This window comes from Condylura cristata, unplaced genomic scaffold (assembly GCF_000260355.1).
Source record: "Condylura cristata isolate star-nosed mole 26May11 unplaced genomic scaffold, ConCri1.0 scaffold00006, whole genome shotgun sequence".
In the NCBI taxonomy this organism is placed as follows: domain Eukaryota; kingdom Metazoa; phylum Chordata; class Mammalia; order Eulipotyphla; family Talpidae; genus Condylura; species Condylura cristata.
The window spans coordinates 9,587,674-9,600,599 of record NW_004567107.1 but is presented as its reverse complement, the minus strand read 5'-3'; the positions used below and the strand labels follow the sequence as shown (position 1 = coordinate 9,600,599).

General features: G+C 36.6%; 1 protein-coding gene across 1 annotated transcript in view; it reads right to left on the bottom strand.

The window, feature by feature from the left end:
- Positions 1-934: 934 nt before the first annotated feature.
- C5 (complement component 5) overlaps positions 935-12,926 on the bottom strand; it is a 75,242-nt gene continuing 63,250 nt past the window's right edge. The window contains exons 34-41 of the mRNA XM_004677384.2: positions 11,662-11,764; positions 10,984-11,058; positions 10,765-10,870; positions 9,823-9,906; positions 8,039-8,128; positions 5,734-5,817; positions 2,408-2,546; positions 935-1,152 (exon numbers count right to left, since the gene is read on the bottom strand). Coding sequence (XP_004677441.1) covers positions 1,014-1,152; positions 2,408-2,546; positions 5,734-5,817; positions 8,039-8,128; positions 9,823-9,906; positions 10,765-10,870; positions 10,984-11,058; positions 11,662-11,764 — 820 coding nt within the window. The 3' untranslated portion in view covers positions 935-1,013. The remainder of the gene's footprint in view (positions 1,153-2,407; positions 2,547-5,733; positions 5,818-8,038; positions 8,129-9,822; positions 9,907-10,764; positions 10,871-10,983; positions 11,059-11,661; positions 11,765-12,926) is intronic.

Below are 12,926 nucleotides of genomic sequence, written 5' to 3'. Positions count from 1 at the left end.
GTTGTGGAATATCCTAGCTTGATTTACAAGGCACAGTGCAAGGCCTGGAGTCATTTCACCTAACTGGTAAAATATAGTTTTCCAAAAGGGCATACCTTTCAGTCACTGCTATTACTATATTCAGAATATTTATCTTCAGCTTTCCTTGTGCTAGTTCCCTGGGACTGATTAAACTCTATTTAAGAAACTCCAACTGTATCCTGCCTTAGTCTAAGAAAATATCACCTGACATTTGATTGTGTAGTGATGTAGAATAGGGAAGTGTCTAGGGGGATTTGGTCTCTGACCCTGTCCCTTACAAGTCTCGGAAAATTGCTTCCTTTTTTTTGAGGCTTTCATTTTCTGGGGGTAGGAATCATTCCAGTACCTTCTGAGTTTCTTGAGACTTTAATGGGAATCCATGTGAGAACAGGTTCCTAAGATTGGAAGAGGGAGAAGGCTATCTTACCCAGTTTGGAGAGACAAATTCTACCTTCTCATTGCAGAGGGCTCTGAAGCTGGACCTCCCCACAGGTAAGGGTCTCCCCAGGGTTAAGGGTCTCCATTGGTGTCTTTCTCCACCTCTCCCAATTTGCCTGTCTTTGTGGTCGAAGATGACTTATCATAAAATCACATGCTTTTGCCCACATTCTGAAAGCACAGTCAGGCTTTAATGATCAATTTTCTGTTCTTTGGCATTTTCTTTCAAGCAAAGGCCATGTTTTTATAAGATACCACATTTCAATGGGCTCTTCTTTCATCCCCAACCCTGAGTGGTAGGTTTTAGGAGGAATTCTAATTTATTGTTTCTGTGTCTGTTAGCCTTGGAATGAGTGTCTGTCTCTATCCCCCACAAGGTCATGTTATTTCAGAAAGTTACAGCACTTGAAAGGTTCTCTAAGCAAAGCAAGTGACACTAAATTTAGATAAATGAGCTTTCCAAATAAGACCAGCATGAATGTTAAAAGAAAAAAAAGCATAAAGAAACTTCAACAACAGGAGACCACAGTGAAAACTGTGCCAGCTCAGTTTCTTCAGGCATTTTCGCAGCCATTTAAAAATATGTCTTCAGCAAATTCATCCAATAGCCCCAAAAATTCTTGGCATGATGGACAAGTTTTGTCTGTAGGCCAATATTCAATCCAGGTAAAGGAGTCTAAAGGATAGATATACCTGCCAAGAAAATGTGAAAACGAAGCCCTTGTGAGGTAGGTGCTGAATTTGATTGCCTTTGTAAGAACCCAGCCACCTGCAGGTCCCAGAGGTCAGGCTACTTGGCAAACTCTTCCTGACCAGCCTCTCTCCCTGGACATCATCAGATCATCACAACCCCTGAGATCAGATCATGATGCTGCTTGGCTCACCTATGGTTATTAAAGGCAGAGCCAGCAACAATTTCAATGTCTGCTTTTTAAAACCATATGATAAAATGTGTATTTAAACATGTTCCTTTTTGAACACTTACACTGCTGGTGGGAATGTAAACTGGTCCAGCCACTACAGAAAGCTGTATTCCCCTTAAACTAAAAAAGACCTACCACACAATCCAATGATTCCACTCCTAGGAATTACCCAAAAGACATAAACACATTAATTTGAAAAACAGAAACAAAAACAAAAAACAAAGCCCCACACTCCTATATTTATTACAGCACTATTTACATTAGCTAATATATGTAGACAAAACCCAAATATCCCCAAACAGATGAATGGATCAAGAAGATGTAATACCTATACACAATAGAATACTACTCAGTGATCAAAAAAGATAATCTCAAGCTATTTGCAGTAGTATAGATGGAGTTGGAAGGGACAATGCTCAATGAAATAAGTCAGAAGGAAAAAGAAGTACTGGAATGGGTTCCTTATATATGGAATGTAGAGAAACCAAACAAAGAGTCAGGAAAAAGAGAAAACTTGCAAGCTGACCACAGATCTGAGGCATACAGAAGGGGAAGAAGAGACAGGTGTCAAAACAGGGGTGGGAAGAACACAGGGGATGGTAGAGATGAATTACTAGTGCTTTGTGGTGGGAGAACTTCAGGGACTATACCTGCGGGGAGAAACCAAGTACTGCCCCAAACTTAATGATGTAAATAGATAAATGAATTTATTAAAATTAAAAAAAAATTCCTTTTTACAAACAGAACATCCTGAGGAATGGTCAGAGGAATATCACTGAAGAATCAGGTATGGCATGGGTTTGGAGAAGTGCCCTCTGGTTCATCGTCAGACTTGGCACTCAGCTTATCAGTGAGTAAGCCCAAGGCTTCCCTAATGGCTGTGAGTAGTTCTCTGTTCTAACCTCATTTATATTCACAACAAGTTGTTTACAGCTGGGCACATAAGAAATGTGTAGTATATTAAAGAATAAATTATACTCAGTTTTGAAGACAAGATTAGAGACTCCAAAGTATTGGTGACTTACTTGAAACTGAAGTTGTGTTTGATGTGGAGGGCTTCTTTACCCATTATTAAATACTGTCTTCCTTTTACCAGGTCAGCATTAGCACAGGTTGCCTTTTTAATAAAGGTAATTTCAGAGTTTTTCTCAGCTGCAGCTTCTCCTGAGAGATACACATGTAATATCATCACATTCAAGTTTACAATGTCACAGTTATAATTAAGCATTCCAGTTCCTCATGGCTATTTGTGAAACAGCATAAATTTACATCGAGAGGCTGATGGCTATTGGAGAGTGACCATGTCCATATGGTTAAGATTTGGCACTCTGGAGTCGGGCTCTAGAATGAAACCTATTTCTACCATTTCTCAGCTGTGTGGCCCTGGACAATGATTTATGCTCAAACCCCTTACCTGAAAATGAGCATGATCATAAACCTACCTTGTAGAACTGTTGGGAGGTTCAGGGGGGTCAATTTAAAAGTGCTTATTAGGTCAGCTATAAGTGCTTCTTAGTTTTTCAGAACTAAGAATTAAATGAAACTTCCTGTAGTTGAACAATATACTTTTTTAAAAGATTTATTTACTGATGCATACAAGAACTGGGGTACAGACCAGAGGTGTGGGTGGTGTAGGGATGAAAGGATTCACCAGAGACTGAGTGGGGAACAGAACAGGATCTACTGAAATATGCTGCTGAGGGGGGCAGCGGGGAGACAGGAGATATCTGCTGCACCATGTGGGTCATTCCCTGGCTGGGGGTGGAACTCATTTCTGCAGTGGCTGTGGATAGCTTCATAGCATAGCTGTACTTGAACCCCTTGAGCCACCAGGACAGTGCCCTAGTTGAACAATATTAATCTCCATGTGATACAACAAAAGCTGAAAGTATTTGGTAGCTGGCAGTAGGCAACTCTGTTGAAAGGTGCAAGATGTGTGAAAGATTTGGGGAATTTTTAGATAACTTTTGTGACTCCCAATGAACTCAGTTCTTTGCCTATGACTCCCCATTTTAACACTGAATTTCTACCCATCTTTAATTCTCTAGCAGTTTTATCCTAATTATTCAATCTTGAAAAGCTTCTAAAGCTGTGGATAAGCAGTAAGTAATAGAAACTGGAAATGGTAACTATATAAATGGTAAACAATATTAGTGATATTAATTCTAGGGTACACCATTGCTTCAAGCTAATTTTCATCAAAATTCTGAAATTTCCAGCTATTTCAATCTAACACTGTCAAATGTCTCTGGATAATACCATACAGGTTATGCACAATCACTTAAATATTGTCTTCATAAATGTGGTACTTACATATATCTAATGTATACTAGACATAATTAAGCAATAATATGAAGAACTTAATTACAATAATGAAAATTGGGAAAATATTGGGATTTTGATGGACAGCTTACAATGCTAGAACTGCGAAGGCCATTTGAAAATCATGTCATTTCTGATAGATTTCCTTTAATAATTATCGTAAGACAAAAGCAAACATTTCGAAAATGAACCTACATACTTTTTAGTAATTAGTCTATAATAGCCTAGCAATTTGTGAATACTATCTTACTTTTCTAAGAAAAAAATGTTTGAGTTTTAGTTAGCTGACAGGTTAATGATTGATAACATTAAAAATAAGTGACTATGAAAGTGAAGCAAGGTTTATTACAAAATGAAGAATAATGTCATTTTATATAAAGTAAAATATAACTTAAGAGAAAAGCTATGAAAATGAAAAATACAATGAACTTTTAAGTTAAAAGTTTGTGAATCCTGAAACATTGTCAAATGATGGTAAAACTCTGAGGGCTAAAGGGAATAAAAATTTTAAAAATGAAGAAACCTAAATACGACACTTCAATAAACTGTTTTTGTGATTTTACTAGAAGAGTATATTAAATTTATAAAAATGTCACATGGCATCATCAGAGTCAGAAACATGTTGAGTATAATTACTGCCAGTTTAGCAGTGACTGAGAGTGGCCTCAGCATCGCAAACTACTATTGCTGTTAGGAGAGATTATTTATTGAGACTATCTACAATGACTATTGATTTGAGAGAGATGTGATTGGAGAAGCTTGACGTGATTTATCATTGTCAAGTCAAAGATCAGACATGGGCATCCTTTAATAAGGATGTAAAATAACACTTGACAATTTCTAAAAATTGAAAATTTATTTGTAATTATTAGAATGATTTAATGAATCATTTGAGTTATAACCGATACCATTAGGCAAGCAAGTTTATAACATTTGTGACTTAGTTAAATTTAGAGAACAAAAGGAAACACAATTTTACCATGTTGTTTTATGTTATTTTACATAGGAGTTAATTTTATTGTATTGCTATAACTGTCATATGAGTTAATTTTATTGTATTGCTATAACAACTGTCATTTACTTTTCAAACTCACATAACATCAGACCTAAGGCTTTATACTTCAAAGGTGCTCTTAATTGGTTATCTGTTTCTAATCTTGCTCCCTTCCAATAGAAGCCAACATAGGATTTAAAATCATAAATCAGATTACTGTGTTTGCCTACCTAAAACCTTTTATTAGCTTCTCTTCAAACTTCTAACATGAACTCCAGGTTTCTTACTATGCTTTTAGATCTCTGTATGACTCAGCTCCTGCCTGTCTCTGGGTGTCCTCCTACACTAGCTACTCCCTCACCTAAGAACACTAATGATCTTTTAGTTCCCTGAGGGTTTCTTTTCTGTCTCAGGCCCTTTGCACATTCACTTTCTCTACATTCCACTCTGCCTTTTAAGGAATGGTTAACTTCTACAAGTACCTCTTAATTATGATTTATAATTATACAGATATAATTATCATATTATTTATAATTTTTATTTTTATTTTTTAAAAGATTTTATTTATTTATTCATACAGAACTTGGGTACAGGCCAGAGATGCGGAGGGTGAGAGGATTCACCAGGGACAGAGTGGGGAACAGAACAGGCAGATCGACGAAGTACACTGCTGAGGGGAGCAGCGGGCGGGTCGGGAGAGGTCTGCCACGCCATGTGGTCACCTCTGGGGCAGGCAGGGATTGAACTCATGCGGAAGTAGCTTAAGCTTCTTAGTACAGAGCTTTAATGCACTGCACCACCAGGGAGGGCCTATTTATAATTATTTTATAGAAGCTATTTATGTAAAAAAATAATTTAAGATTAATAATTATTATAACTATTTCCTCTTTTAAAAATATGTCTCTCAAACAGAATACAAATTTTATGAAGGAAGGAACTCTGCATATCTTATTCAAGATATCTAATATGCCTGGCACACAGTAAGTAGACTACTAAATATTTGATGAAGGAAAGAATGATTGAATGAGTTCTCACCAGCTTTGAAGGTGTCCAGGAGGGTTGCAGTGTATTTAACAAAAACATTTTCTTCCGTGATGGCTGTGATTTTAACTTTATAGGCTTGTAAAAACAACAACAAAAAACAATTCATGCTTAAAGTCACTAATGTTATGTGAAATAGAAAACAAAGTTTCACAAATAAATGAGCTCTGACACAGGCCTTACTTCTTCCAAAAAGCTTTCACACTATTCTGTCTGATTGACAATCTACTCAGAATCACTAGCCCTGGCCACTGTAATGAAACAGGCAGATTAGGATAACACTTTTAATGAAAAGAAAAGACAGTAGCACCAGAGCAAACACACCACTATTACACAGAAAGTGCAGGTTCTGTTCTTGTAAGGGTTAGTGGAATCCTGCTTCTGGGCCCCTTAATTCCCCTAGTGATGGCCACCAAAGAGGCCCTAACCTCTCATTCAGCCTCCTTGTTCCTTTGCCACAATTTCACTGATACCTCCACTGGCTTTTTGATCTTTGGTTTTTGATAGGATTCTGTTTTCTGATTCATCTTTGCTGGGGTTGACAACGGTCTGATGGAAGCCACTCCCCTCCCGTTTTTTCACTCACGCGTCAGTGCTCAACCCATGTACCTCTGGAGGGATCACCTTGATCGGATCTGTTTCTTCTATAAAGCCTGAGGAAGGTTCCTTTTATTTTCACTTTTGGGTTGAAGTGAGTGACTTAAAAGCTTTGACTGTTTTTTGAGGTCCCAGCTAGCTCTCTAGGTATACAGATTAATGAAACAATAATTGTGGCCAGGCCAAAGACTGTATAAGTTAGTTGTTAAAACAGATTTAAAAAGAAAAGTCCAGGTTTTCAGATTCATAAGTCTTTGTGGGAGATATGGACAAAGGGCATAGGTGGAAAGGAGGAACTATTTTGCTCTTATTCTTTTATACCAGTATCTATTGTAGTCACCAAGAAAGCCAACTCATGTATTCTCATAATGATCTTTTTGTAAACAAATGGTAAATCAATAAAATTTGATTAACTCCCTCAAAAGCCAGGTGAGTCTTTTTCTTGAAACTAATAAACTAAATCCAGATTACATTTATTCTCTGTGCTAAAATGGGTTTCTGATATTTAAGAGTTAAAATAGCTCTAGGATGGAGGGAAGAAATAATTAAAAGACAAAGTTTTTGTCTGTTAAAACAACAAGGCATTCTCTTCAAGTCTCTGTATTTTAAAAACTACACTAGGTCTTAGCTGAATTAAGCAGATGGCTAGCTTTTTTTTTTTTTTAAATCAAGGTAGATATCCAAGGAAAAGACTATAAACCATACAAAATTAAATCTGATGGTCATATTTCCATGAACATAATTCAGTGCGATAGCATGGAAAAAAATACTGGAGGCCAGGATGCACTTGAGATCCACCACCTACTTCCTGTATGATTGTCAGTGAATTACTTAATCTGTCTGAGCCTCAGTTTCCTCACTAGTCATGTAAAGATAATCCTCTGTTACCTAGGGTGAGTCCCCTGGGACTCTAAAGAGAAACCATATATTAAAGCAGTTGGTAAACTCAAAATGCTGAACAATTGTTCTAGTCTTCCCTCCTCCTAAAGAGGGAAGTAGACTACTTATTTACAAATAATACCATGCCAGTTTTCAAGAAAAGATTTTAGATAGTGTAGATTACTCTCTTTAAAAAAAAGAAAGAAAGAAACAGACCAAAACAAGGGAAGAAATATCATAAACAATGAATAGAAAATAAAGGAGCTCGTTTTCTAAGGAAATGGAGAGAAATATTTGTGCATTTGATTTAACTTTGAAATCTGGACAATGAGGAGGGGAACTCCATGAGATACGAAGAGTCTCAGACTCTTCTAATTCTGTATACAATAAACATTATTTTGTATTTGTATTGTTAATTTTGTCTTTGAAAGGATTTTGGAAAAACCTTAACTCCCAAATTAGCTTTATTTCTGCTATTGTTTGATGACTGGAAGAATACAGTAATGAAATCTTATACCTTTGTGGTTTCTCTAAAGTTCACTTTGAATATGTTTTAGCAGCATAATTCAAAGGGATATTTTGAAGTAAAGTGTCTTGGTTGGGTGTGTCTGTCACTCTCATCATTTTTAATGGAAATCACACTTCTTTGCTGAAGGATAAACAACTTGGCATTTTAATGCTGAAAATTGATGGCATTTTCCTTCAAAGGAACATGTGGAAAGTTGTATCCATATAATCACTGTGTAACAGTGTTGATCTTCCTAACCATGCATTCACAAAATTTCATGTTTAATGGAACTGTACATTGAACTTTTGAACTTACCATATGCAATTTCTGGTTTACAAGCTGTTTCTTTTCTAGTATCTGCAGAGATTGTCAGATCCAATTCTGTCTGTATTTGTCCACAGTCAGCTGGATTTTGTAAAAAATGGGCAAAAGTTTGGTAAATATAAGGAAGCAGACCTCTCTTTGGGAATAAACTTAGTTCCTCATGAGCCCTGAGACAGAAATATAACCTCACAAATACCAGATTCCTAAGACTTGTTCATTTTCTCCTCTTGCACAAAGTAAAACACCACATAAGCAAAAAAAAAAAAAAAAAAAAAAAAAAGAAAGCCATAACAAACAAAAACGCAATCTTAGACATAAGACTTAATCTTGGAATGGGCAATCACTCCACATACAGTTCTTTAGACCCGTAGCTCTGAGTATAGAGCTTCCATTGAGGAAAGAAGGAAAATTTTCCATTTTGAATGCTATCAAGTCTTTTGAAAGAACCAAATAATAATTTGACTTATTTACTACCATTATGTGGGTACTATATATACCTAGGAAATGTGCAGATATTAAGGATTTTGAAAGATAAAACCTAAACCAATCCAGAGCTCATGAAGTAGTTGAGCTCTGGAGTCTCTTCCTTGCCCAAGAAGGCTGCCTTGGACTTACAAAAGACTGAATGGGACTGAAAAATTAATAGAATGTCTGTGTCACTAATTAGGAATGAAGGGAGAAAGAAAAGGTGCTGGCACAGCCACTTTAGAAAATAATTGGAGATTTCTAACAAAATTAAAAATAGAACTACCATGATATTCAGTAATCCCACCTCTGGGAATGTAGCCTAAGGAATTGAAATCAGTATCTCAAAGGGATATCTGTACACTCATGTCCATGAACTATCGCAACAGCCATAGTTTTGTGACAATCTAAGTGCCCATCATCCGATGAATGGACAAGGCAGATATGCTATAAAGACACAATGGAATATTATTCAATCCCGAGAAATAAGGAAACCTTGCCACTTGTGACAACTTGGGTGAAACTTGAGTACATTTTGCTAAGTGAGATAAGTAAAGCAGGGAAAGACAAATGCTATATGATGTCACTTATATGTGGAATCTAAAACAGTCAAACTCAGAGAAACAGAGTGGTCACCAGAGGTTGCGGGAGAAAATGGGGAGATATTGGTCAAAGAATGCAAACTGCCAGTTGCAGGGTTATTACATTTGAGAATCTAATATATAGCACGTTGATCACAGTAAATAGTACTGTATCATATACTTGGATGTTGCTGAGACAGTGGCCTTAAGGGCCAGTCCCATGAAAAAGAAATGGTGACTTTGCGACATAATGGAGGAATTACCACCATGCTGTGGTGGTAATCATTTTATATTACACAAATGTATCAAATCAACATGTTGTACACCTTAAACTTGCATAATGTTACTTGTCAATTATATTTCAATTATGGTGGTGGTATGGGAGAAAGAAGAGCTAGCAGCTGAGTTCTGAGCCTTTGCTCTCTTAGGCTGTGAGCTTGTAATATTAAAAAGACCAAGCGAAAGTAAGAATTTCATATCATGTTACCTTTATGATATCTAACAACTATTTGAATGGATTTCTCTGTCTTTGCATATTGGAAACTATGGGTTGTTCAGATGTTGTCAAAAGTAGCTTTACAGTACTCAAGAAATTTTGTCTCAGTCAGCTAAGATTATATTTCTATTCTAAGAAAAGTCAATTTGTTAAACAGCAGCTGACTCTGATGAGCCCCCATTGAGGAGTGGCTGCTGTAAGGAAGCTGCCCAAACATAGCACATGAAGCTTACCTTCTACACACATGCACGTTGCTCCTTCACAAACTTTCTGAAGCTTAGAAGGGGACGTACTATAGAACATGGTGCACTGTTTATCTGTGTCAATGGAGATGTGGTTAGGAGAAGTAGCTTGATTAATGTACAACACATTTGCCAATAAAACCCTTTTTTGCAGCTAAGGACCAGAGAGATTATGAATTGTCTGTCCTGCCATGGGCCCTTCTGCCCTCAAAATGATCTCCCTTTGTTAATTAGGTCTGGGCTTGAAATTTTACTGTTCAATATTCATGTCTTAGAATGAAAATATTTGGTGCAAATGAGAGGAAATAAATCACATTATGAGAGTCTACTGAAAGACTTGTATTTGTTTAGGGTGTGGAGGAGAGAAGAAAAACCCAAATGTATGTAAAAGCCTAAAACACACACATACATACACAGGAAGAGAAAGTAAGTAGCTTCTATGAATATATGTCAGAGTTTGTCACTTTAAGAATTTTCGAACAAGTAGCACTGTTCAAAGTGGTTTATCTCTGTGAATCAAAGTTCTCCAGGTAACATTCTTAGTAGTAGCTGAGTGATCAAATCTGGGATCATTCATTCAACAAATATTGTCCATATCTAATAGGTACCTGGCACTGAATTAGACACTAAGGATACAAGTATGAAAACATCCTGTCTGCAGTTGGTGAAAAAGACACGCAAAGAGATCATTACAATGCAATGTGACAACTGCTATAATAAAACTACTGCAGAATGTGATGAGAGTGTAGATGGAATAGAAGTGACTCTGGGGAAGATTAGGGATCTCTAAAAAGGAGAGATTCAAGTTTATTTCTATGAAGAGTGAGCCCTCTGAGAGAGTTAATATATTAAATTTACAGGCCCTGAGTCAATCTCCAAAGGTTCTTTAATGAATGCAAAGTATTCCTCTGAAGAATTACCAGAGTTGATTACCTGGCCTGTGGTACTCATACACTGTGAAAGTCGTAGGACTCCGAAACCCAACTTGAAAAAGTTCAAATATCCGAAATCGGACACAAAGGAAGTCATTGGAGGGAATCTGTTTGACAAATTAAGGATTTAAAAATTATAGGAGGGAACAGACTCAACGTATTTTAGGCTGTTAATTTTAAATGATAATAGTGAAGAAAAAATTGTGGGAGGTGGTATTACCGAGCTCAGTTGCAGAATCACATGTCCATCTTTGATTTGGTAATCATCTAATAGTCGGTCCACTGGTTCCACAAGCTAAGGGAGAAAAGAGAAAAGTTTAAATTTCACAGTTTTTTGTTTCAATAATTCACCTGGTGAATTAGATCCCATAGATGTAATTCTTGAGTTCATGATTCAAAGACAATAAAAGGCAATCCTCCTTTTGATAAAGTCTGAACTTATCGTCATATAACTCAAATTTTTTAGAAACAGGCAAGTATATGCCACTATTTCATTTTGAAACATCAAAACATAGGTAGTCAGTTTAGAGAGAATATGCCAGGTGATCCTTTGAAAGTGACACAGCAGAAGGAAAGGAAATGACTTTATGAAATAATGCAGCAAAGAAAACCAATATTCATGATAATAAAGACTGTTCAGCTTTTTGGTGGTCTCTGGGTTCCTTGGTGGTGGGTGTGTTACATGAGTGCACCTGGGAGGGGGATCCTATGCTGTTCACAATGTTATTAGTTATGTAAACCAATGGTACTTCAATAAAATTTAAAATATTCTTAGCATTTTATCAGGTACAGATTTGTGTTTGATGTTTTTGGGTTCAGCATAATTCTGTCAGTTAACATAGTGCTTTGGATATTCAGTGAATATTTGTTGTTGCTCAATAATAATAAAAAAAATTACAGCTTTTATGTCTTCTGTATTTGCATTGATTCCAGTAGGCAAAGAGATATCCATCACTGCATGGGAAGACCCAGATGATGATTCTTCGCTGCTAGGCTTGTAACTAAAACAAATTAGAGATTATGAAATGGAATAAATAAATGAGTTATTTAAGAAAGACTTTTTTCCTTAGTGGGCAGTAGTTTTTGAAGGGTCTCTATTTATTTGCCTCTCTACAACATATACATTGGGATCTCTGAATTTCAGAGTTGCAGAGAGATTTGAGTCTCCTATTTCAACTCTATTCTCACTTGACTGGCAATCTCAATGGTCCACCATTCTCCAGCTAGAAGAGACCACAGAAGTCATTCAGATCCAGCTCTTAGTTAACCAAATGGGAACACTGAGGCTGAGAGCAAGACACTTGTGCAAGACACTGACTAGCCCGTGGTAGAACTCAAAAGTATCTTGACTGTCACTTTAATTATTTTTCTCACAGGAAAAAATAAGTCATATATTGAAAAAGACACAGTAAGTATATGTAGGAAAAGAGTGGAAAGCCTTACACTAAAAGTTAGCAGTTACTTTTTCTGGATAATTGAAAGTAAATATCTTTTTTCCTCTAAAATTTCCACAACATATAATTTATTTTTAAAAAATGGTTCAAGGACCATCCTTTGTCTAGAAATTGTGCTTAGTGGGGTGTTTAAGGGAAGCTTAGGAGAAAGGTGTTAGTACCTTCTTGTTTCTTTTTCTAGTAAGAGAGAACAATGAAATAAGGAATCAGGAAACAAGTTTTATCCAACCTCTGCTGAGAGTTTTCCACATATCATTTTCCTTTTCTGGAGGATGTTACCTTACTTATAAAGAAATATAAATGTCTGTTTTGAAGTTATCTTTGTAATTCCAAGGCTTCATTTTGAGTGGCAAGGCTTGTGTGCACATGAGGCACAGCTAGAGGCTTTAGAAGAGGGGCAAGTTGGGGCAGGGAGAATGTGCTTCTTTGAGGTTGAGGATCAGAGTGGGGCTGGGAAGAACGGTGAGAACTAAAGGAAGACTCTGGGAGGATAGAGTCTCAAGGTGGACAATGAGCTGATCTCGTCTAAAGGAATGAGTAAGGAAGGAATGGTGAGTTAGCTGGCAGGGATCACTCCCAATCCCACTCATATCAAGCATGTAAGAAGCAGATCCTATCAGAAATTTTCGATATAATATTTACGATGATAACTTAAAATACTAAAAATATCTCTGGCTTTAAAGAAATTAACCCTACTCTTCAACGAATT